This window comes from Vulpes lagopus, chromosome 6 (assembly GCF_018345385.1).
Source record: "Vulpes lagopus strain Blue_001 chromosome 6, ASM1834538v1, whole genome shotgun sequence".
In the NCBI taxonomy this organism is placed as follows: Eukaryota; Metazoa; Chordata; class Mammalia; order Carnivora; family Canidae; genus Vulpes; species Vulpes lagopus.
In genome coordinates, this window is record NC_054829.1 from 4771992 (window position 1) to 4797060 (window position 25069).

Sequence of the window (25069 nt, forward strand, 5' to 3'; positions counted from 1 at the left end):
TTTCGGCTCAGGTCGTGATCCCAGAGTCGTGCCCTGCATCGGGCTCCACACTCAGTGCAGAGTCAGAGCCTGCTTGAGATTCTCGCCCTCTCCTTCTGTCCCTCCCCCTGCTTGTGCTAACAAAATAAATAAATTCCTTCTCCACTGTTCTCAACTTTCTGATTTACTGCCCTGTTAAGGTACTCGACTTTCTTCTCAAACCTCCAACACCAGGGGTAGAGGCTGCAGGCATTTTGCTTTGCTCCCTGAGGCACTGGCTCCCAGGGAACAACTTGTTCCTAGGGGTGAGTCACCTGGATATAGTCTAATTGTCATGCTTGGGAGGCCTCCAGCTAGGGGAGTGCTCCCATAGCCAACTCCTGCCCATTTTGGGTCTGGGCTTCTCCTGGGGCCAACATGCTATTGCTTTTCTGGTTCCTTGAGGTCAGAGGCTGGCGATATTCAAACCCAGGCCTCCAGACCCCTAGTTCAGGGCCCACCAGCCATCACGAGCACTGGACTAAGAGTCAGCAGACCTGGGTTTGGGTCTCTGCTTAATGAATGTTCTATCTAGAGTCTAAGAAGAATAAAAGGAAACCATACATTGCCATTGGACTCCTGGTGGCCTGTGTATCACCACAGGCCACTGCTTACATACACCTCACATATCCCCTAGTACCAGAACAGAGTATTAAAACCTTGGAAACAGGCGCACCTGGGTGGCTCGTCGGTTTAGCATCTGCCTTCGCCTCAGTCATGATCTCAGGCTCAGGGTCCTGAGATCCGATGGTGTGGGGCTCCCTGCTCAGCAGGGTGTCTGCTTCTCCCTCTCCCTCTGCCCCTCCCCACTTGTGCTCTACCCTGTCTAATAAATACATTTTTTTAAAATTTATTCATTCATGAGACAGAGAGAGAGAGGGGTGGGGGTCAGAGACCCAGGCAGAGGGAGAAGCAGGCTCCATGCGGGGAGCCCGACTGGGACTCCATCCCGGGACTCCGGGGTCACGCCCTGGGCCAAGGCAGACGCTCAACCGCTGAGCCACCCGGGCGCCCTTAATAAATAAAGATCTCAAAACAAAAAGAAAAGCAAAGACCCTTGGGTACGGATCCATTGTCATCCCCGTGCTGACTTCAGAGCCGGTCCAATGAGAATAAGCGAACTGTGTGACCTGCACCCCGGAAACCCGGCAGGGGGTGCGGCCCCACGCGCAGGAGCGGGAGGGAGGAAGCTGGGCCCGGCCTCAAGGGTGCCCCTCGCTGTCAGGGGGAGGCCGGGCGCCCGCCGAGCCAGGCCCCACCGCAGGTCCCCGCCCGGCTCCCCCCTCCCGAGCCGCCCCTCCGCGCGGGGACCTGCCGGGCTCCGCCCCCCGTGGCCCCGCGGCGCGCGGGCAGGTGCGGGACCCCGAGGGCGCCCCCCGGAGCGGCGCCTGCGCGGTGTCCCGGCCGGGGGCGTCCGAGCCCGCGTCCCCGCTGCACCGGCCGGGCCCGGGGCTGCGGCACGGTCGGGGCCTGGCGCCCGCCCCGCTCGGCCGAGCCGTGGACCCGCGGACCCGCGTCGCGCCCGCCCGGAGGTCCCCGCGCCGCACAGGCCGCCGCCGGGCCCCGGACCCCCGGGTCCTCGGACCCGGGCCGCCGTCCCGCCGCCGCGCGCCCCCGGCCGCCTCCGCAGCCCGAGCGGCGCGGGCGGGCGCACGAAGCACATTCTTTGTCTGCGGCGCGGCCCGCCCGCCCCCCGCGCCCCGCCCCGGCCCCGCCCCCCCCGCCCCCGCCCGCCCGGGCGCGCGGGCCAACGAGGCGCAGCGGCGGCGCGCAGAGCCCGGGGAGGGGCCGCGCCGCGCCCGCCCATTGGCCGCGCTGCGCTCCCGCGGCCCCGCCCGCAGCCCCGGGGGCAGGCCGGGGGCGGGGCGCGCGGCCCGAGGTGAGGGACCGCGGCGGCGGCGGGGCCAGGGCGAGCGAGCAGCCGGCGGGCGAGGGACGGCGGCCCAGGACCCGCGCGCCCGGCCGCCCCCGCCCCCCCGCCCCGCCCCCGCCCCCGGGCGCGCCCCCGCGGCCGCCAGGCCGAGCCCCGAGCCCGCGCGCCGGGATCCCCCGACGGCGCCCGGGCCGGCGAGGGCCGCGAGCAGGAGGCGAGGAGGAAGGCGGCCTCGCGGGGGCCCGGCCATGGCGCTCGACTTCCTGGCTGGATGCGCGGGGGGTAAGGATGCCGCGGCGGGGGCCGCTCACCTGCGGGCCGACGGGGCTCCCGGGACGCGGCAGGTGGGGGCGCCGGGGCGCACGGGCCTGCCCAGGGCGGGGGGCGGGGTGCGGGGGGCCGGGGGCCGGGTGCCCGGTGCCGGGTGCGCTCCGCCCCGCGCGCCCTCTCCGAGGCCGCATCGCCCGCACCGCCCGCACCTGCTCGGCATCCGCGGCGCCGAGAACTTCGGGGCCGGCGCCCCGCTTCCCCCGCAGGTGCCGCGCGGGGCTGGGCTGGCAGGGGGCGCCCCCCCCGGGACCGGGCGGGCCAGCCCTCGGGTCACGCGTGCGCGTCTCGCGGAGGGGCCGCCAGGGGCCTCCCCGCCGAGGGCGCAGAGATGCGGGCGCGTGGCCCCAGGCCGGGTCCGCCCTCAGGCTGGGCTTCTCTCCTCCCGCACCTGCCGTTGTCGCCGTTGTCGCCGTTGCGCGGCTTGGTTGGGCGCCGGGCAACCTGGAGGCCGAGGAGCGACTCGCAGTGGCCTCAGGCACTTGAGCCTGAGCAGTCGGGGCAGGAGGACGCGGTGGAGGGCGTGTGCCGGGGAAGCCATGTGTGAAGAGAGCCAAGAACTTTCCCAGGCCGCTACCCCATCAGGCCTCAGGAAACCACCCCTCGAGCTTGCCAACGGGGTAGAACCTTAGGGCTTTTCATAAACGGTGCGTTTCTCCTGAGCCCGGGCCGGAGGACACCGCAGGGGCCGCCTCTGCAGATCCAGCTCTCAGCTCCCCCACCCCGGGACCCCACCCGGCGCTTCCTGTCCCCCCTCCCCCGTACCTGCCCGCATCCCTGCTGGCTCCTCCTGGCCTCCAGACCCTCCTCCTCCCTCCATGGTGGCTCAGTGAAGGTGGGCTGTCCCGTGGCCAAAGACCCTTTCCAACCCCTCGGGGAGTGGGAGTTCTTTCCCTGGAGGGGCAGGATTCCTTCCGACGTCTCCCAGGTGTCCTTGGAGCCCCCTGGGAGCTGTGGGGTTTGGGGGAGCACTACTCATCCTAAGGCCGGGCCTGCTTAGGGACCCATCCCCCCAGGCACACGTGTTCGCTCTAGGCGCTTGCTCACAAAAGGCCCCTCCCCCGAATGCCTTCTGCCCACCCTCCCCGGGCCCACCTAGGAGATCCGGGATGGGGGCGAGATAAGGGTGCGGCCCACACGCAGCTCTAAGCCGCAGCCCCGCCCCACTGCCTCACTCTCACCCGGGCACAAGCCTGGGGCTGCTGGTGCGCACCCACCTCCCTGCTGTGAGAGTGGAGGCCCGAGTCCTCAGGGGAATGAGGATGAAGATTCCTTGTGTCGGTCGTCAGCTCCCCTCCCCCTGGGATCCTCTCCTGCTCTTAAGTGACCCAGGAGACACCTTGGCCTTGAGAAGTGGAGGGACGAGGGGGACAGTGGCCTGATGGCATGGCGCAGCCTTTGCAGGGAGACCGTCTAGGAACTGTGCGCAGGTAGCGCTCCCACCTCGACCCCTGGCTGGTGACTTGGGCTCGGGCTCCTCCAGGCCTGGAGGCTCAGGGGAGGGTGACGGTGGTGCTTCTCTGGGGGGCCTGGGCGTCCCTCCAGATTCGGGATCCTGGGGGGAGAACTGCTCATCACCTCTGATTGGCGGAGTGTCAGGTCACATGTTCAGTGTCGCCCCCGGGGAGGAGGGCCAGGCACCTTGACCGTCTCTGTCCAGGTGCTCACATGGTGGGAAGGTCGGAATGCCGGGCGGCACTGCCCGCCGGGGGTCAGGCCCAGGTGTCCGCGCTCATCAGGCCCAGTGCTCTGAATGGAGGGCTCCCTGGGGGCTGAGGGGGGCGGGGAGAGGCGTGGACAGGAAGAGGTGTGGGGAGCTGCTCAAGGAGGGGCCGAGAACCCTGCCCAGGGGAGTGGTCCCCAACCCTACCCTGGAGTGCCATGGGGTGCGGGTGCCCCTAAGAATCCAGCTCGCATCAGGCACTGAGCACAGGCTTCGGGGGTTCCAGAAAGGGTCTGCTTGGGCTCCCTCCCTGGCCTGTTGGGGAGCTGGCCTGGCAGGGCTTCCTGGCTCTCAAGGGAACTGTGAGGTTAAAAGGATAAGACTTTGGGGACTGGAAGCCCTGACGAGACAGGCCTCAAGGCCCACTCTGTTCCTGTGAATGGGGATGTCCTGGGTGAGCACTGAGCTCCTCCCCAGAGGCCTTGACAACGTGGGGATGCAGATGGCTGGCTGCCACTGGAGGCCTTGCTGGGCCTCCAAACCGGGGCTGGTTGGGGTCACCCCTCCAATCCGGGAGCTGACAGGCTGGGGCCAGAACCTGAGCAAGTCCAGGGCCAGAGGTGGGACCCCACACACACACCAAGAAGGGAGCCCCCACCATTTCCAGCATGTGCTCCTTGGGGACCCCACAACGGGGCCTGGCTGGAGAGGGCATGTGCGAGGCCCCGAGGGGCCCACAGCTGGAGAGAGAAGCAAGGCCAACCAGCATACCCCAGACAAGTGTCAGCTTTCCAAAAACTCCAGGAGATCAGTTACAGCCCAAGAAAATAAATGCTAGAACTAGGGTGTTCAAATTTAGAAAATTCATAACACGACAGGAAAAAGAAGGTGGATTGCAAAAGATAGAAACAAAGTGTGTCTCAAAAGACCAGAGACAAAGGCATGGAAGTCTTGAGGGAAAAGACGCCTTGGGGATGTCTTCTCGTCTTCCTGTGAATGATAGGGATTCCAGAAGGATAGAAAGGTCTGGAGAGGATGATTAGGATGAATATGTAATAGTGGAAATTTTCCCTGATCAGAAAAAGGCCTGAGTCTGGAAGTGAAAGCACTGCCGTGGTACCAGGCAGGGTTACTTTAAAAAAAAGAGAGAGAGAGAGAAAAAAAAGAAAGGCACACCCTTGGCATCTCGATGACATTCCTGAAATCTACAGATAAAACCTCTGGGGCTTCCTGATAGAATGCAGAAATTATTGACAAAGGAGAAGAAACACATTGGCAACGGATTTCTCAGCTGCAGCACCAGAAGCCAGAAGATTCTGGGATACTGGCCTGGGCCTGAGAGCCTCCCCAGAGCACAGGACCCTTGTTCCCGTCAGTGTTCAAGAAATAGATTATGCAGAGGAGCAGGAATTCGGAGGCCATTTCCCTATATGTTACCTTCGAGAAAAAAAAAAAAAATCCAGAAAAGCTCCAACAAAAGCAGCTGGTTAGAGTAGAGACCCCAAGAAGGGGCAGAGGCGAGGGGGAGAGGGACCAGCTCTGAGTCTGTGGTGGGGTCTCTGGGGGTGAGCAGAAGCTGCAGGGGTGGGGACTTCTTGGGGTAGCTCTTACTGGGGTGGGGTAGGGCACTGGGGGGGAGCAGAGAGCCTTGGGGGGGTGTCGGTTCTTACCCTTTTTCTACATAATGATTCTAAGCGTTAGAAACAAGTAACCTTTAGCTGAACTTAAACGTTACCAAGCAGAAAGAGGACAAGTGGCAGTTTGCCTGAACCAACAAAAATGCAGAAAGGAAAAGGAGTAAAAGAATTCATTCACATGAAGTAAGATGGAGTCGTGTCACATCTCCCGACTTGGCAAAATCAGAGACAGCTTCAGAGGGGAGCAGAAAGCAAAGCCGAGCCGCAGCTCCTTGTTTCCAGGAGCCCTGAAAACAAAGTAGTAGAACCAGGTTGAAAGTTAAACGTCACTGGGGCGCCTGGGTGGCTCGGTCAGTTGAGCGGCTCAGGTCATGATCTTGGGGTCCGGGGATCTAGCCTCCACCCTGGGCTCAGTGGGGATGCTGCTTCTCCCTCTGCCTCTGCTGCTCCCCCTGCTTGTGCTCTCTTCTCCCTTGGATAGGTAAAATCTTTTTTTTTTTTTAAGATTTTATTTATTTATTCATGAGAGACACAGAGAGAGAGAAAAGCAGAGACACAGGCAGAGGGAGAAGCAGGCTCCGTGCAGGGAGCCCGACGTGGGACTTGATCCCGGGTCTCCAGGATCAGGCCCTGGGCTGAAGGTGGCACTGGTTAAGGAGGAGGGTTCCAGGCCCAGAAGACCCGGGTTCGAATCCTCAGTCCACCACCATGGATATATTCTCTGGGCCTCCTATTCCTCATCTGTAAAAATGGGCTAATGGTCCTTTGTTTACATATCGGGAGGTAGAAACGTTACCGTTTGCCACTCAACAAATAGTAACTGTCTTAATTATGAACACTCCTGGCAGTAAAAAGAGAACTTTAAGAGATTCACACACAAAATGCTAGGGAGGAAAGTGTGGGAGTACGTGCATGGGTAACTCCACCTCCCCAGCCTCCCTTTCTCCCATGGATGGGGTAACAGGGTGCCGAATTCCCTGTGACATATGCACCTGAATAGCACTCGGTTTAGGAGCCAGTTTGGAGAGCGAGCCTTTGTCCTTGGGGGTGGGGCTGGGGTTTGGGCCTGGCTTGGACTGCTGCGCATTGTGCGTGATCACAAAGTCAGGAGCTGACCGCCCCCCCCCCCTTCCCCGGGCTGCAGGTAGCTCCCCTGCGGGGAAGGGAGTGCTCAGCCAGCATCTGCAATACCTGGCTGCCTCAGGGCCTGGTTCAGCACCGCAGGGCAGTGGGGGGGGGGGGGGTGATTGATGGTCACACCTAGTACTGGTGAGATCAGTGAGCCGCAGACCTGAGTTCCTTGTGAGCTTGGCCAGCTGGTGAGTGGCGGAGGGAAAATTCAAATCTGGGTGACTCGCCCTGAGTCGTGGGGTCCCTGGCATGGAGGTGTTTGGTGGGGGGTGGAAGACAACTTCTGTCATCAGTCAAGTGTGGTGAGCAGCAGAGGGGGGAGAGACACCAACTTTGAGTAGTTCAGATCCTGGCTTGATGTCACGGACGTCACCCTCTTATTCCCACTGCTTGTACAGAGCCAAGGACAAAGGAGCACACAGTAGGCACCTGGCACACAGTAGGTGTCCAATAAACATCTCTGTCCTGTCAGGTGACTACTGTGCGGTCCTCCTAGCTGAAACTGCCCCCCCCCCCCCAGCTTTCTGAGTTTTCTAGGACATGTGGGTGATGGCCTTCCTTTTTCCCTCCAGGTGTGGCAGGCGTGCTTGTGGGACACCCATTTGACACGGTCAAGGTGAGTCTCTTGTCACGGTTTTACTGTCAAGTGTTTGTGGAGGTGCAGACCTTGGACAGAGGCCCCTTTACAGGGACCTCACCTTAGGAATACCTGTAAGATCTCCCCCTGGGTTCTAGAATAAAGGTAGCCTCAGGTTCTCTGTGACACCTAGGCGGATGGCCGCGTGTCCACTTTCCTTCTGGGTCTGTCCCTACGTCTCCCAGGTCGGGGCACAACCCAGAGGGTCCATCGTGGTACCTGGCCCACTGTGACCGAGAGGCTGAAGGGCGGGCTTCCCCTTGCCCAGAGCAGGGTGGGGGGGCCCCGTTCTGATGCAGAAGCCCCCCTACACATCTTGAAAGAAAGAGCAGTTCAGAGAGAAAATACAGAAATCGAGCAAAACCAGAACTTGTCAGGACTTCCCATGAACATGGTCTTCACACAGTGGTGACCACCACTGGCTCGCATCAGTTCCCAGGGGCTGGTGTGCACCGCATGGAGCGTGTGGCCCCGGGGGGCAGGCACTCGGGTAGTTTAGCCCCGATAAAATCTTCGGATCCAGGTCCTCACAGGCTCAAAATGGAAACAAAGGAAATCCATGTTCTCCGGCTGGAAATTCCCAAGTAAGATTTTCTCCCCATTGTGTGGGGATTTTATGTCCTTAAACCAGCCAAGTCTGGACTTTCCCCCGTGGGCTTCACCTGGGAACTAGGGCGCGCTCGGAGCAGCAGGGCGCGAGGCCAGGCCCGTGACCCACCGTGAACCCTGACCGTGCCCCTCTTGCAGCTGGAGCGAGGGGGGGGCAAGGGCAAGGATGTCATGCCCAGCTGGGTTAGAGGTCACTTCCAGTCCCCTCTTTTTTTTCAGTGGAAGCCAGGTGGCCCTTGGGCAAGGAAAGGACTCAGGACCTCAGGGCTGGGGTTTCCTCCAGCGCAGGCACCAGGGCTGGGCTTTATGCGTTGGCTCTGACCGTAAGTTCTGGCAAGCTCCTGTGAAGGTGCAGGCCCCCTGCCAGCCGATCTGCTGTGTGCCCCTGGGCCGTTGCTTTACCTCTGAGCCCCCTGTTCTCGTCTGCAAAATGAGGCGACGGGCCAGATTACAGAGGCCCTGGTGGCGCGGTGCTCAGTGGTAGAGTTTGGGTTGCATGAAATGCCACCCTGAAGGGCACAGCCTGCCTTCCATCCCATCGTGTGCAATTCAGGGAGAAGGTGGGAGGACCGGTGGCCACACAGCAGCCTGTGTCCCTGCACAGCCCGCCGAGGGCCTGTCCACACAGCTGCCGGCCCCCAGGCCAGAGCAGCCCAGGGCAGCCTGGCGCTGAACACGTTGTGCTGTGTTTATATCTTGTGGTCACATGTAAATGCCTCTGTGTCCGGCCAAGAAGTGACTCTGGCTTCGCTTCCTCAGCCTAGCTTTGCAGAGGCCACGCCTCTCTGAGCCATGACTCGGCCTGGGCATGGCCAGGTCCCCATCAGCTAGCACCCCCGTCCCCCCCACACCCAGGACCCCCTCATCAGTGCCCCCAGGCTGGGGACTACTCTGTCCTGGTGTCTCTGGCCCCCTCATGAGCTCTTGGACCATGACCAGCGCCCCCAGCAGAGCAGTGATTTGGGTGCAGGAGCCTCTCCACCCCACAGGGCTTCTGCTCCTTGGACCCCCTCCTCTTGCTCCTGGAGGGTGACCTTTGAAGAAATCTATTGGTGAACTTTCTTTGGCCACCACTGCAGCCCCACCTGCATCACATCTGGGCAAACCTGTCTAAAAGCCAAGCTTCTTATGGGTAGGAAAAACGGCTCCCCTAGTCATCACCTCCGTCACTCAACTCGTGACCCCTCTTGTCCTACTTACGGGCTCACGCACTTTTTATTACGTTGTGCTGATCAGGGAACGTGCTCTTTTGGTTTAATTTAATGCTGCGTCACCAATGGCCTTTTTTTTTTTTTTTTTTTTACTGGCTCTTTCCCAGTGTGAAAGTTAAACAATTCTCATTAGAAGAAAATTGGGAAATGTAGAAAAGCATATTATTTCATTAACTGACAAATCAGTTTTCCCATTCTGTACACTTCCTTCAGAATCCTCCCTATGCCATCATGCCTGCCATGGGTATGTATTATTTTTAATGTGTGTGTGTATTTTAAAGATTTTATTTATTTATTTGAGAGAGAGACCATGAGAGAGAAGTCTCAAGCAGTGGGGGGTGGGGGGGATAGAGGGAGAAGCAGACTCCTCACTGAGCAGGGAACCCGACACGAGACTCGATCCCAGAACCCCGGGACCATGACCCGAGCCAAAGGCAGAGGCTTAACCGACTGGGCCACTCAGGTGCCCTAAAATGTGATTTAATCATCAGGTGCATTCAGTTTTTGGTTCGCTTTTTTTTTTTTTTTTTAAGATTTTATATATTTATTCACGAGAGACACACAGAGAGAGGCAGAGACACAGGCAGAGGGAGAAGCAGGCTCCATGCAGGGAGCCCGACGTGGGACTCGATCCCAGGACCCCGGGATCACGCCCTGAGCTGAAGGCAGATGCTCAGCCACTGAGCCACCCGGGTGTCCCTGTTGGTTGGCTTTCTATTACAAAGAAATGTAGGTTGTAAAGACATTTTTTTTTTTTTTACCATTGTAGAAACATATAAACTAAAAAGGAAGAAAAAGAGGTGCCTGGGTGGCTCAGTTGGTTAAGCACCTGCCTTCTGCTCAGGTCATGATCCTGCGGTCCTGAGTTCGAATCCTGCATGGGGCTTCCTGCTCAGCAGGGGAGCCTGCTCCTTCCTCTCCCTCTGCTTTATTCTGTCTTCTCTCTCAAATAAATAAATAAAATCTTTAATAAATAAATAAACAAGTAGGAAAAAAACCCCTATCCTCCATATATGTCCCCCTCCCTAACCCTCATTAGTGATTTCTGCTGAAAACCAGAAATCTACACAGACCCATATATATTCCTCGCTTTTGGCAAAAGTGGGATTTACTTCAGTAGCTCTGTTAGTGTTGTTTTAACTGAAATTTGCCACATGTAGAAAAGTGCACACACGCCCACTGTCGAGATCTCTGAATCCTCAGGAAGCTCACGCCTGGGGAGAGCAGAACAAGGTCAGCCCCTCCAGGAGCCCCCCGGTCTCCCTTCTACGTCACTGGACAGGACGGTCATCAGGGACATGGGGTCTCCACCCGTTGTCACCGGGGAGTGGCCATCCCAGGGCAGGGGAGGGGATGGGGGGTTGGGGGCTGGCCCTGGGGGCTCCTCGCCCGGATGCGATGTTGACATTTTGTGTTGCTTTAACCGCCTTTACTTTCTGAGCTAGGGGCTGTCTCCATCCATAGCAAAAGTGTAACTTTGTTGTAGATGAGCGTAAGCCTCACCCTGGAGAGCGCTAGTAAGTACAGACCAGGGGAACCCACCCTTCTCTGTCCTCTCTGAACCAGACCCTGGGCCGTACCGCACCCCGCCACACCCCTCCTCCTCCCACCCCACCCAGCGTCCTCCCTGACTAGCAGGGCAGGGAGGCCTCGAGGTGAGCTTGGGCCTGGCACATCCTGGGGCGGGGACGCAGGTGGGGCTGATGGAGAAAAATCAGCCCCCTCTGGATCAGAGGGTCCTCACGTTGGGGTCGCTCGTCCCCATGGAGAGCCAGGAGCCGTCTGGGCCTGTGTGCAAATGACCACTTTTCCAGGGGCAGGTTCGCCAATCCTCAACCGAGATGTTAACCTCAACTGTAGATTGGGCCCCACTTCACCCCCATACCTAGTCCCCCAAACTCCAGCCAGCGAGTGCTCATCCCTGGTCCAGGGGTCAGTAACAAAGGGGGAACGGGGCCTCTTCCCTGCTCCCTGTGGGGCCCAAGCTGGCACCAACCTGGACATGAGCACATCCCACCTGCAAAGACTTAGAGCCGCCCTCCAGGTGCCTGAAAATCCAACCCAAGCACCAGCCAGCTCTGTCTGCCTCCAGGGCCCAGGTGGTGTCCTTGAGCAGAGCTCAAGATGTTAATATGTCATTAAAGTGCAGCAAGTGCTTTTGCTTTTCTCTGAAAATTCACCCCTCCCCTGCCAGGCCCTGCAGAGCCGGGCAGCCAGGGTGGGAAGGGGTGCCGGGGTGATCCGCTGCAGGGGGCTCTCGGTTGCCAGCCGCTTCTCCGAGCAGTGGCTGCCAACTGCAGAGGTCCTCGTGTGCAGAGATGGTCCTTTTTTTGTTCATGAAAAACAGTCTTGGAAGTGCATGTGGCCGTCGAAGGTCCACTGGAGGGCTCTGGCCAGCCAGCACCCCACCCCACCCCACCCCACTCTGGCCCCGACCAACACAGCCGAGCCACTCACATTGCTGGAGAGGACACAGAGCCTCAGCTGACTTGCAGGGCATCTCTGAGCCTCAGTGTTCCCATCTTTGAAGTGGGGGTCACTACACCCACCTCGGCTGGTCATTCCAGTCTTAGGCCCTCTGGTGCTGCCGGGCACAGAGGGGTGTTCACGCCATGGCCCTGGCGGTGGCAGTGATTTCTGAGTCAGCTCCTGAGAACATGACTTGTCCTAGCTCACCCTCCCACCCCCATGACCTGGATTCTGAGTTCAAGAAATGTGCTCCCGCTCCCTCCTGCGGGGCCTGCGTATCAAGCTCCGAGATAAGCTCCCGGTCAACAAAGAGTACTTTCACGTTAAGAGGTTCTGGGCTACGGGGCTCCAAGGGCAGCGGGGCTGGAGCTCCCAGGTCCCGGAGGCGGCGGGGACATGGTCACCAAGGAGGCTCTCCGCCGTTCTCCCGTCCCTGCTTTAACTCACGACCACTGTCCTCAGAGGGGGCTACTGGCGGAAATCAGGAGGCCCTCAGGGTCTGAGGCTCATTGCTTTTAACACCCAAGGGGGCATCGTCAGCCCCTGAGGAGGGAGGTTGGGTGATGGGAATTTGGTGGGGAGCCCCTTTGGCATCAGCCATGGTTTGCCACCAGGGCAGTGGGCAGGTCTGGGGAGATGCTTGATGTCCCACCGTCTGCGCATCGTGCAGACATAATGCAACAAGAGGCTCAGCCTCCAGTTGCCTCTGGTTGCCTGAGATCTTGGGGACCCTGTACCCCCTATGCAGCTGGCTGTCTCTGTGGCTGTTTCCCCACTGGATACCCTGCCCCCTGAGCAAGCACGGACACCCGGCCCTGCCCCATCCTGGTAGCCGTGGAAAGCTCCCGGGCACCCCGCCTCCAGCAGGGTCCGGCCTTGAGCCTCCGTGGGCTGTCCTGAGGGCTGGGTCGGGGCAGCTGGGAGCTGCGGCCTGGCTTGCCCACCGTCCGGGCCCCTGTCCTTGCAGGTGCGGCTGCAGGTGCAGAGCGCGGAGAAGCCTCAGTACCGGGGGACCCTGCACTGCTTCCAGTCCATCATCAAGCAGGAGAGCGTGAGTGGGGGGCCCGGGGGTGGGGGGGGCGGTGAGGCACGAGGTGCAGGTGGGAGGGGAGCGGGGAGCGGGGAGGGGCGGCGGCCCGGGCTCCCCCCCCCCCCCCCCCCGTGCCCGCGCAGGAGCGCGCCCCACCGTGTCCGTGCGCCCCCCCCCCCCCCGCAGGTGCTGGGCCTGTACAAGGGCCTGGGCTCGCCGCTCCTGGGGCTCACGTTCATCAACGCGCTGGTGTTCGGCGTGCAGGGCAACACCCTGCGGGCGCTGGGCCGCGACTCGCCGCTGAACCAGTTCGTGGCGGGCGCGGCGGCGGGCGCCATCCAGTGCGTCATCTGCTGCCCCATGGAGCTCGCCAAGACGCGGCTGCAGCTGCAGGGCCCGGGCGCCCCGCGCGCCTACCGGGGCTCGCTGCACTGCCTGGCGCACATCTACCGGCGCGAGGGCCTGCGCGGCGTGAACCGGGGCATGGCCTCCACGCTGCTGCGCGAGACCCCGGGCTTCGGCGTCTACTTCTTGTCCTACGACGTGCTCACGCGCGCGCTCGGCTGCGAGCCCGGCGCCCCGCTGCTGGTGCCCAAGCTGCTGCTGGCGGGCGGCGCGTCGGGCACCCTGTCCTGGCTGTCCACCTACCCCGTGGACGTGCTCAAGTCGCGGCTGCAGGCCGACGGGCTCCGCGGCGCCCCGCGCTACGGCGGCATCGCGGACTGCGCGCGCCAGAGCTACCGCGCCGAGGGCTGGCGCGTGTTCACGCGGGGGCTGGCGTCCACGCTGCTGCGCGCCTTCCCGGTCAACGCCGCCACCCTGGCCACCGTCACGGTGGTGCTCAGCTACGCGCGCGGCCCCGGCCTGGCCCAGCCCTCCAGCCTGTGACCTTCCCCCGCGCAGACGGCCACCCGGGCTGCCCGTGGGGCCTGCGTGGACGGCGGCTGCGGACGCCTGTCGGGTCTCGGGCTAGGGAGCCTCCGGGTGCCCCAGAAGTGATGCTCTGCCCACGCACCTGCTGCCGCGCTCCCACCGGAGGGCGGCTCGTGGGGTGAGGACGGCTTGCCACCCGCCAGGCCTCAGGCTGCCTGTCTGTAAAATGGGGACACGGGTCAGCCACTGCGTGGGGCCAGGGTTCCCGAAGGTGTGCAGAGAAGTCAGCAAGCAGATGGGTTCAGGAGGATCCCCACGCCGCAGCCAATGATGGTGTCCCCCAGAGGCTCCTCATGCTTGGTGTTCCCATGATGCCGTGACGTGGGGCGGGCCTGATGGTGGACACAGCTGTGGCCTGCACTCCTGGGACTGAGCTGGGGGCGGCCGTGCGTTTGCACAAGGAGGCAGATGGTTTTGCACATGTTGGAGGAGGCTGTGGTCTCCTTTGCCCCGATTGGGGTTCAGCCTCTTGGGCAACGTGATACGCTCTCGCAGGGCGTCAAGAAAGACCAGACTCCCTCCCTCTTCACGTGGTGTCACTGCTGTATAGAAACTGCTGAAGGAATAAAATATTCTTTGTTTTCTTAAGACTGAGGCCTGTTTGTGTACCACAGAGGAAGGGGCCCCATTCCCCACCCCTCCCCGGAGTCCAAGGGGCTGGCTTGGTAGTCTGTGCTCTTGGGCCCTGATGGCAGCCCGAGGTGCGTGCCCAGGGCGAGCTCCGGTGGACACGTAGACCTGTGTCTCCTCATCTGTAAAGTGGGGCTGACGGAGGCAGGAGGAGTAGGTGAGGGAGCTGACAAACATGCGGGCCGGAGCGTCAGCCGTTCAACAAAGGTTCCTCAGTCCTCAGACGGCTGGCTTCCCAGCACGGAGAGGCCTGGGCTCTGCTCATCCTCCACCTGGGCGGGCCAGGCAGCGTGTGTTGGGAGCTCCAGGGGGCACTGAGCTGTGGTAAGGACACAGACGGGGCACTCACGGAGGCTAGAAACGGCCTCCCGGAGGAGGGGAGGTCACGTGGAGCTCTCAGAGGTGAGCAGAACTTTCCATCTAAGATTAGACCTAACCCCAGCCTGACAAGTCCTCGAGGGCTTCCTGGAGGAGGCCTCCTTGGCTAACAGGGTGTCTCTCACTGTCCACCCACTCTCACTTCTCACCTTCCTGGAGGTTGCCCTGGGCACCTGCATCTCCACACCTACCAGCCTGGAGTGTCTTTCCTTCCCAACTGAGCCAAAAAGCTCTGGCCCACGTCATGGGAGGACAGGAGAGAGGGCCCCCAGCGCTACCCCCAGGAAGGCCACCAGCTCTCCTGCACTTTTACCCCCCACGTTATTCCCTGATTCAGCCTGAGACATTGAGCTTGTCTGCAGAGGCTGGCTGGTGACCCCAGAGTGAGGTGTTCTCAGGCACAACACAGGCCCCTTGTTGTGGGGTCCCCTCCCTGGGGTCCCAGGCAGCAGCTCTGGGTCTGGCCCCTGGCCCCTCACTTCTCTTTTCTCAGCAAATGCTGAAACCTGGGGGCCCCCACTCCCACCCCAAGTGCTGACCCTAAAACATTACTAGTCAATCAGGTGGGAGGGATCGGGAGAGATGTGGGTATTTTTTAATAAATTGGACATTTTATTTTCTTCTGGATTTGAATTTATATTTGTTTAGAATAAATAACATATAAATGTGGTTAAAAAAAAAACTACAAATATATCCAAACATGGGTGGGCTGGAGGACGGAAGCCTGGTCCCCACCTCCATGGCCCGGCGGTTCCTGGGGGGCCAGGCCGAGCGAGCACCAGCACGTGGGACCAAGCCCTCTCCCCACAGAGCCTGGTCCGGGCACCGACTGCTCTGTTTTGTGCCTTTTCTCACCTGACGGTGGCCTTTTAGGTGTTGCCCTGGGCCGCCATACAGAACGTGACCCGCCATGTGGCCCAAACTGACATTTCTTCTCTTGAAATCCTGAGGCCGGGAATCTGGGATCCGTCGGCAGCAGGTGCTTCCCCGGAGAGCACCCTCCTGGGCCTCTTCCAGCACCTGCTGGTGGCCGGTGGCCCTCGGCTTGCAGGTGCCCGCTCCGGTCTTCCCCTCCCATCTTCACGTGGCCGTCACCCCGGGCAGCTCCTGTCTCCTCTTTTTACAAGGATGTCATCCTGGGCACGTGAGCCCAGCCCATTCCAGTCTGACCCCATTCTGACTCATAACATCTGCAAAGACCCTGCCTGTACCTGGGCTGAGGCCTTCAACCTAACTTTCGGGGACACAGTTCAACTCTGCCACAGAGACCGACCGCTCCCTTATTAGCGTGTCCAGTCGGCCACGTTTTTGTTAACGGTTGGTTGCATGGCATCGCACCAGATAAATGCTCCTTCCTTTACCCTGCGAGGCCCGGGACTCGGAGGGATCTCGAGTCCTAAGCAGCCCACGGGGCCACAGAGGGGACAGTGGGGCTGGAGCTGAGGAATCACAGGTAGCTGAGTCCCATGGCGGAGGGTGGAAGGGCCGTGTGGCTCCCCGCCAGGCCAAGTAGCATAGCAGTGCTGAGCCTCTGAGGTGCCTAATAGCCAACCTGCCCTTTTTCTTTTCAAATATTTTATTTATTTGAGAGCAAGTGAGAGAGAGCACAAGCCAGGGGAGAGGCAGAGGGAGAGGGAGAAGCAGACTCCCCACCGAGCAGGACACCCGATGGGGGACTCGATCCTAGGACTCCAGGATCAAGACCTGAGCCAAAGGCAGATGCTTACCCGGCTGAGCCACCCAGGCGACTCAGCTGACCCAGCCACGCACTTTTCTAATAGAACCCAGCATGTTCTGGGCTCCAGCGTGTCTGGATGAAAATACGCTTCCAAAAAAAAAAAAAAAAAAAAAAAATAAAAAAAAAAAAGAAAAGAAAATACGCTTCCGGACTCCCTTGCACCTGGGGTGGCCACGTGTCCCAGACCTGGTCAGTGAAAAAGCAGCGGCTGGAGCTCTTGGGAAAGGTTTGTAAAAGGGACAAATGCACCATAGCACTTCCCAGGACTTGTGACCCCACGAAATGGGGATAGGATGCCTGCAGGGGCAGTGGAGGCAGAGGCAGCCCCGTGGCCTTGGGGGGCCCCCAAGCCAGCCAGGTCTGTTTTTTGGGTTCTCTGTTGTGCATCATGGCCACAGCCAGGAGTTGGCCAGTTTTACCCCCGGGGGAGTGAGAGGCTCGGATTCCTGCTTTAGAGACCCCGCAGGAGGCGGAAGGCGATGGGCCCACAGGCATAGGAAGAGGAGGCCCGAGGGGGGTGTCTGAGCTAAAGTGCATGTCAAGGCTGGGAAGGAAGGGCTCCAGCAGCGGGCAGGTGGGGGCATGCAGGTGACAGATGAAGCCCCGCGGCAGTTCGAGGGAAACTGAGTCAATAAAACTCTCTTCCCCCCAGTTCTCCAGTGCTGGAGGCCAGCGTGGAGAGGAAGCGTGGGCCACCTCCTCCCGTGCGCACACATGCCTTGATTACTCTTTTCCTTTGTCTCCCCTTGGGCCCCAGGTGCGAGGAGTGAATACCACGTCATCCTCCCTCCCCTCACTGGCCACTTGCGCGGAGTCATTCAGCCACTGGTAAATCAGAGCCCCTGGTTCCAGGGCACGCTGGGCCCTCCTCCACCCCACAGCGGGAGTGTTACAAGAGCCAGGATCAGCCTGGGCTGGCCCCCTAGAGTCCTGGTGGTCCTGCACCAAGTTCTGTGGCTGCAGGTGACAGACACCCTGGAGTGACAGTTCAGGCAGCAGAGGGGCAGCAGGGCCAGGCCCTGGCCTGTGTGCTCCTTGGTCTCTGCTTCCTTTCTGCCGTGGCCTCCTACCCTGACCCCATGGCAGCCACCTACCCTTGGGGGTGGGGGGTGGGGTGTCCATTGTGTCCCAGGCTCACCAGAAAAGGGGCAGCGGCTGCTGGGAGCTCAGCCTGCAGGGACACTGGCTCCCACCCTGCCCTGGCCACCCTCCCAGGCCAGCTCACATCACATCCAGGCAGGTTTGGGGAGCAAAGTGGGCAACACTAATGTCTGAGTGTGTGGGGGGGGGTAGGGGGGGGAGGCCACCAGGACAGACTTCTTGGGAATTCTGGTTTGAATGTCCCCGTGGATGGTGAGAGCATCCACTACAAGGGGGACACGGGATGAGGGGGGGGCGGGGGGGGCACATGCTGGGCCCCCGGGTGTGAAGTGTTGAGAGGGTGCGTGTGCTGGGGGTGCAGGAGGGCAGGGCGCGGGCCTCGCTGGGTGGGCAGGTGCGGGGAAGCCAGGGTTTGGGGGCCCGTCGGGCGTGGACGCGGCGGCCTTGAGGACGGATGTCGAGGGGCGGGTCCCGGGCGAGACCCCGGCAGGTGAGGTCCCCAGGGGGCGTGGCTGGTTGGGGGGAAGCTGCCGCCGGGACGCCGCGCGCACGCGCACCCGCCCCCCGCCCCGCCCCGCCCGCCCGCGGCCCAGAGCAGCGCCCCCCGCGGCCGGAGGTGGAGCCGCACCCGCGGGCGGGCGGGGCGGGGCGGCGGGGGCCTCCTGGGTCCCGGTACACAGGCAGGTTTGCAGGGGATGGCGCGGGCAGCAGCTGGGCTTCGGCCCCCCAGAGCCCGCCCGCCCGCCCCGCCGGCTGTCACGCGCCATCCGGCGGCACAGCCCGCCCCGCCCCGCCCCGCCCCGCAGACTAACGGAGGCGCGAACCCGGGGAGTCAAGGCCAGGGGAAGGCTGGGGGAGGGCAGGGCTGGGCCTTAGCTGGGAGCCAACGAGGGGGGAGCGACCGCAGGCCCCGGTGGGGTGCGGAGAGGTCGGCCCGGAGGCTGGCCCGGTGCAGTGGCCGCAGGAAGCCGCAGGTCCTAGACCTGGGGACCAGGGTGGGGGCGGGCCTAGGGCCGCTCGGCAGGCAGGGACCCGGCTTCTTTGCAAGGGGTCGGAGGAGCCAGTGGCCCCCACCCCTGCCGTGGCTCCCGGAGCCGTCTGGAGTACGTGAAACCCTGGTTCGCACCGCCGGGCACGGTCCTGGGCACAGTTGGTTCTCAAGACGCAGCCAGCTGGCCACGGGGGCTCAGAAGGCCACCCCGCAGCCCTCCAGGACCGCAGTTCCTTCCCGTCTAAGATCTGAAGCTGCGCACTCCATTTCTTTTACCTCGGCGACCCCTCAGCTCAGCCCTACCTGAGGTCTTTACTCAGCAGTTCTGGGCCTCACATGGGCCTAGGACCTGCCACCTCAGCAACATGGGGTCAGCAGCCCCTTCTGTCATTAGCGAAAAGGGAAAGTCACATGAATCAAGGAGAGTGAGAATAAACCTCCTGGCGTAGTACATTAGACACCAGGGCCCCAGCGGGGGGAAGGCCAGACCCCTCTGCATTTTGCTTTTGGCCAAATCCTAACTGGCTCTCGGTAGAACTCATCCAGGTTTCAAGTCTATTATGCCCATTGGTACGTTCTTTTTGGCACCGAAGCTCCCAGAACGACCACTGGGGGTTGTGGGCCCCAACACATGAGCATTTCTTTTGGCTGTTGCTTTCCAAAAAGTGGGTGAGGTCCTCCTTAAAACTCTGGCCCGCTCGTCCACCGTGGAGCTGAGAGGTGAAGGAAGCATTTCTGGCTGGTGTGAGTGGGGCCCTGCGAGTTTCCATTCCTGAGCCGGAGGGGAACCCACGAGGGGCCAGGATTCCTTGGCAGAGGCTTGGAGGACCGAGGGACAAACGAACGAATCACAGGCGTTAAAAAGCTTAACAACATTATGCGTTTATTATATTTTATAGAGCCATGTTACACATGCGTGGTGCTTCAAACGGAGTTATCGTTAAATGTTTTTCTGGATGCAAAGCCATCTGATGCTTGATGCGGATGCCTTAAATACTATAATATTTCTGCATCTATGACCTATGAGCTAAGGAAAAACCAAGGACGACAATTCCAGAAATGGCAAAGAACATTTAAGAAAAGATGTACATGAGACACAATGCTAAGTCCTTGAGTCAGGGCCTACAGAAGTTACCAGCAAGTGAATAAAAACAGAATTGTTCTATGAAAATGGCTTGACCAATCACCATCCGTAGATAATAGAGCCTCGTTAACAGTTATGGATGTTGTAGAAAAAAGGTTATTGTGTTTGGTACTGATGCCCTTTCCCTGCCACAATGTATGCAGACATTGTGCGGCCCCCAGAGAGCAGCCAACAGACTGCAGCACAGCCACTGCCCCCGCCCCGCAACATCCCGATGCTGTTTCTTATGGCGTCTGAGTGTCTTGAAGGAAAAGCAATTTGATCAAACTTGCCGCTTTGTGGAAAATCAATCATTGCGACTCAGATGAACGTGATTACCACCACACTCCCCCTCTGCAGACTCCCAGAACGCTGGTCAGAAACTTGGGGAGCGGGGTGACCGGCTTGCAGGAAGCTTGATTTGCCTGCTGACCTAAACTAATGCTCAGGTTCACGTTCAACATTCCCTTCCGGTTTTTCTAAGGGGAGCGGAGAAGTGTGTCAACAGTACGCCACCCACCCCTCCCACGGCCCCACACGGCCCCAGCTTAAACATCCTCTCCAGCACCCTGCTGGCCTCTCTGACCTGGACAGGATGCCGGCAGCCTTCCAGCTGTGGATACCCCCCTACTTGTGGAGGGGCCCGTCTCCTTCTAGAAGCCTGATGCCGCTTGCTCTAAACGGCCTCACACCATCTTCATGCAACCAGGGAACCTGAGCGCACAACGTGAGCAGTGACCAAGTTGGCCAAGGCCAGTAAATGGAAGGTGCAGGAGACCTAGCCAGACATTCAGTGCTTCTGTGCAGGCTATGGGCGTGCATGACCGGGGCTGCAAGGAAGCAGAGCTTGGAGTTTGGGTGGCATGCACCTGCCAGGACCCGCTGAGCTTCCAAAGGGAACCAGGACAAAGGGCTACAAGGTTAGACAAGCGCCAGGGGTCTGAGGCCACCCCACGACGGGCAGGCCGGAACAGCTAGGAGGAAGCCTCAGGGCAGGGTCATGGCACCAGGGAGACGCCGGTGAGCAGCCTCTGCTGCTCTCCCACTATACTGACCTCTGGGATCCTTGCTCTTGCTGGTGGTCAGATGTCCAGAAAACAGAAGGAACTTAAGGAATCAAAGATTAATCACATGGCTTCCCTAAGCCATGCTGATCCCAGGCCACAGAGGAGCCAGACACGGAGCCATCGATTCTCTCTGCCTGCAGTGCGAGGTGGAGTCCTCAGCTTCCCACTCAAACCCTTTTGGGGGCGGGGGGGGGCAGGTGTGCCGGCGCCAGGGACATAGAGGCGCGGTGCAACAGCTAGGTTTCACTGGGCGGAGCGGGGCAGCAGGAAGCCCCTCTACCGCACTGTGGCGGCTACTCAGGCAGACCGTGGGGTCTCTCGGGGTTCTTGCTGAATGGAAGGGACTGTCCTCTATCTGTGAAGAAACCATCTAGAGCTCTGCTCAGACACACCGGCAGGCATCGAGATACTATTCTGTCAAAAGGCCTTGCTTTAGTCAAATTCAGCAAAATAAGTGATGTTTAAAAGAAGTTGCACATGAACACCAAATGGGGGGGGGGGGGGGTCTTGATTTTCCTCAAATCCTCAGGCCTTGAATCTAGGCACAGCACACAAACACCATATGAAACCAACAGCGTGAGTTCAATGTCACCTTGGAAAATAAATGTCACTCTTGGGTGACAGTTCTTTATACAAATATTATGCTTCCCCCGAGACCCCCACTACCAAAAAAGGGGGAAAATAATAAGAAATCCAAAAATAGAAAACAACATCTTGTTAAATGTAAACTTATCCTCTGGAACTTTTATATTACATATGCTAGAAACATGCATTTATTTCAGCTTGGATGTAAGAAAATATGTCTATCAGTATTACTTATAAATCAGGTTAATCCTCAAGACAAGGGACTCACTGTTAGAACGCCACTTCAAACTGCAGTAAAATTACATCTTTAGCAAAATTATAAATTCTAACCACAAGCACGACGGGTTTCGGTTACAGCCAATGAGGACAACGGCTATTTTCCCACTGCCGCTCACTGACGAGCTTCCTACGTACACTACTGGGAATCGAGAGCGCCCCGCCAACCAGAAACCTGGGACATTCCATCGTCTTCCAACCCCCAATCAAATTCCTGTCAGAGATGAACTCTGAAGACCCGCAAGAGAAGACACATGGACAAAGGGCCCTGGGGAGCGACGGCTGTTCCCCGCAGAGACAGAAGGGGCACAAGAGATGACCAAGGCATCCCCCAAAGGATCAAGGCACAGAGGAAGGGGGACCTCGCTCCACACGGGAGCCTGGCTTCTCTGTAGGTCATGGCGTGGCTCTGGGGGGGCTGCTGGCGACACCTGCCCGTGGCACCAGTCGGCTTAGCCGTGGGCCCTTGGGCAGGAGTCCTGAGGACAGGGCCAGGACCAGGCTCTCGTGTGGCAGTGCTGGGCGGGGGTGGTGCGGCATTTTCAGTACAGCCACCCAGAGGCTGCCCACCTGACGGTGGAGAGGGCAGGTACGGGCGCTTACACCACGGGCATCGGTGGAGGCCTCCGCCCCAGGTCTAGTCAAAAGAACCACACGTTTGCACTGGGGCACGCAGCTTCGAAGGGGACCTCCGCCACCGGCTTACCTCTCTCCTGACTGCCAGATACAGCAAAGCCTGGCTTATCCAGAGAACAGCTGGGGTCTTCTGATCAAACTACCCAATGGATAACAGATTCTGAACGAATAAAAAAAAAGCGTCTCAAGTTAAATTTGTCATTTAGGATTCAGAAGGCACTTCAAAATTCCGGAGAGCCACAGGGTCACTGCTATTAGGTCACCAATCCTCCTGTACAGGACCGATGGAGAAGCTCTTAAGAGACAGGGCTACATTTTTGGCCTGATGGTGTCCTGGACATCTTAAATAAACCACAGATATTATATTAGCTAGTTTGTCTCAATTACCTCGCAGAGTCAAGCGTGCAGCACACACAGTATATTTGCATTTTGAGTACACGGGGATTTTGCTGTATCATGGCAGTTTATAAAATAGTCTCACAAGTCTGGTATTTGACTCTTAAGTAAAATTCAAGAATTAGAATTGTACATTTAGGAGGTCACAATGTGAGAAGTACTCACTGAGTACAATATATTGTCTTTATAATCTAATCACCCTGCCAGTCTGTGCTCGCTGTCCAGGTAGAAGCATGAAAGCCACTGGTGCTCACCCACGACACGTGCCAGCATTTAAAGCGTCTACCACATGGAGGAACCAAGGCTCTCCTACCAGCAGCCGAGAACCCTAAGTGCTTCCTGTCAGACAAGCCATGGACCCGCTGGGGCTGCCCTGAAGGCAGCCCGAGCAATGCAAGTGCCCCGGGTCTCCCCTCTGCTCGCGCCCCGTCCAGGTGACAGCTTACCTTGAACGCGTGCACACACAGGCCAGGGCGCAGCTGCTTCAGTCACACTTTTGCTGGGGGAGAGCTAAAATCAAAAACCTGTCACCAACGGGCCCGGTCTGGGGTACTCTGAGGTAGTTCCTTAACTCGGGATGCCTGTCACCTACTCTCTCCCAGAATTCAGCACGCGTAGGAAGTCCTAAAACATCTATGCACCGCTGCAATCACAAGTCACTGTAGTTGAGTGCAAAATAAAGGAAACTTGAGTTGCTTTATTTAGCTTCCAATTTCTGGGAGGCTCGAGAATTATAATTATTCTGGACAACAAAAGGAAATAAGACTGTGCTTACAGATCTTTTTCTGCCGTATTCTTTCTGTAGGATTGCTGTTTTATTGTTGCCCTTTTCTGTTACATGGGGTGTACACATCAGGTGGTAAAAGGTACAATACATTCTACAACTGAGCACCACTTTCTGTAACTGAACAGGCAAAGGAATTACACTGAACATCAGCATCTGGCAGTATTTTTCGGAAAAAAAAAAGTGACTAAAATGGGTTTAAATTGATTAACACTATTAAATCACATCTAATATCTGATACTACATGATTCAATACAGCTATACGATACAATTATACAAAATGTGTTAACATCAAAGAATACAACCAAAATTAAGATAGCAAACAAAACCTATATAACTTTTTTTTTTTTACAGGAAAATACTTTTGAAGTATGCATGTAACTGCCCATTCTTTTAAAGAAAATCTACTGCAAGCAAAGTTATCAACCTCCAGAAAAATCACACATAGCATTACTAAGCATATCCCCAAAAAGTGTACAATATGCACACTTGGAAAATACAAAATTAAAAAAATTGTAAGCAACAGGTGAGCTTCATATTTATAAGAATGTGAAAAGAAGTCCCATTTTTAGCACTGTTGTATAAAGAATTGTCTTTTGATGCGAAGTTCATGAATTGTCCTCCTGTTGGGACCACACTTTACAAAAACACCGTGTTTTTGAAACGAGATTACAGAGCAAGATAGAGCATCTTAGCAATGTCATCTTATTAAAGTTTTTTTTTTTAAATTTTTACTACTTTATCAAAACATGTCCCTTAGGTGTGTAGGATTCATTTTTAAAATTCTTTCCTAGAAACAATATACAAAGGAGAGGCATATTTATTCCCAATCACACTCCTGGAAGATGCTCCCCGGGGTCGAGAAGGGTCTTCTCCGTCATCTTCTCACTGGTTGTTTTTGGCCTTAGCGTGTGTTAAGATGTGAGATTTCAGGTTAGTTGACTGAGCAAACTTCTTATTACAGCCATCGAAGGGGCACACATAGGGCCTGTCTCCGGTATGGATTCGCACGTGTGTGCGCAAATTGAAGTCCAGTGAAAAGCGTTTCCCGCAGCCTTCGAATGTGCACTGTCGGGGAAAGACCAGAGATAACCCAACTCAGCGACCTGTGACCGTGGATCAAGAGAGTGGGTAGCGCACAGCCGTGCCTAAGAACAGCCTGCCTCCCTCACCAGGTGCCTTGTCCCCCCCCCTCCCCACCCCCGTCCTCCTCCCAGCACCGGGGAAATGTGCCAGTCCCACTGCAGGCCAAGCGGAAGGGACAACTTCTGAAACCCAGGCACAGCCCTCGTGAATTATTTAATTATCAGGGAAGAGAGACACTTGGCGAAATACCAAGAATCTTCCTCGGGATCATGTGAAGGTCTTCGTACTTGTGTAAATGTTTCAAATAATAAAATACAAATGATTAGGAAGGTTTCTGGTGTCAGGTAAAAAGAACCATGTTAAATTCAGAGCTGCACTGCTAGTTCGTTCACTTGTTCTGGGTTTCTTAAAAACAAGACAAAACATCACTGATACTTATTCTCATATGGTAACATCTTAGAAGCTGTCAATTGGTAATTCAATATACTTACACCAAGTACAGAAAAAAAATTGCTTCAGTCCCACAGTGAACGCACTAGAAATGCAGTTTCAGGCTTGCTCTTTCTTGAGCAATCCACCCCCATCAACACCCCGATACATGGTACGCCCGCCTCCACTACTGGAGAGACTGCACACGAGGGAGACAGGACCCAGGGCAGCCCTTCCGGGTGCTTCATCAGGACCCAGGGAGCACGGAGAGCCCGAGTCTCAGTCTCTGGGCTGTGTCTCTCTAGCGCCCA

The 25069-nt window shown here is 58.2% G+C and overlaps 2 protein-coding genes across 2 annotated transcripts in view; one reads left to right on the plus strand and one right to left on the minus strand.

Annotated features, from left to right (window-relative positions):
- Positions 1-1928: 1928 nt before the first annotated feature.
- SLC25A29 (solute carrier family 25 member 29) lies at positions 1929-14126 on the plus strand. Its single transcript, XM_041759590.1, has 4 exons — positions 1929-2173; positions 7222-7265; positions 12543-12626; positions 12792-14126. Exons 1-4 carry the CDS (start codon positions 2140-2142, stop codon positions 13491-13493), a joined length of 864 nt encoding a protein of 287 aa, XP_041615524.1. The 5' UTR covers positions 1929-2139; the 3' UTR covers positions 13494-14126.
- Positions 14127-19237: 5111 nt separating this feature from the next.
- YY1 (YY1 transcription factor) overlaps positions 19238-25069 on the minus strand; it is a 33292-nt gene continuing 27460 nt past the window's right edge. The window contains exon 5 of the mRNA XM_041759374.1: positions 19238-24311. Within this exon, the coding sequence (XP_041615308.1) occupies positions 24129-24311 (183 nt within the window). The 3' untranslated portion in view covers positions 19238-24128. The remainder of the gene's footprint in view (positions 24312-25069) is intronic.

Excerpts from the sequence above, each read along its gene's own strand:
- SLC25A29 (XM_041759590.1), top strand. The coding sequence starts at position 2,140 with ATGGCGCTCGACTTCCTGGCTGGATGCGCGGGGG. Across the intron at positions 7,266-12,542 it reads ACCCATTTGACACGGTCAAG|GTGCGGCTGCAGGTGCAGAG; the intron begins GTGAGTCTCTTG and ends CTGTCCTTGCAG. Across the intron at positions 12,627-12,791 it reads CCATCATCAAGCAGGAGAGC|GTGCTGGGCCTGTACAAGGG; the intron begins GTGAGTGGGGGG and ends CCCCCCCCGCAG.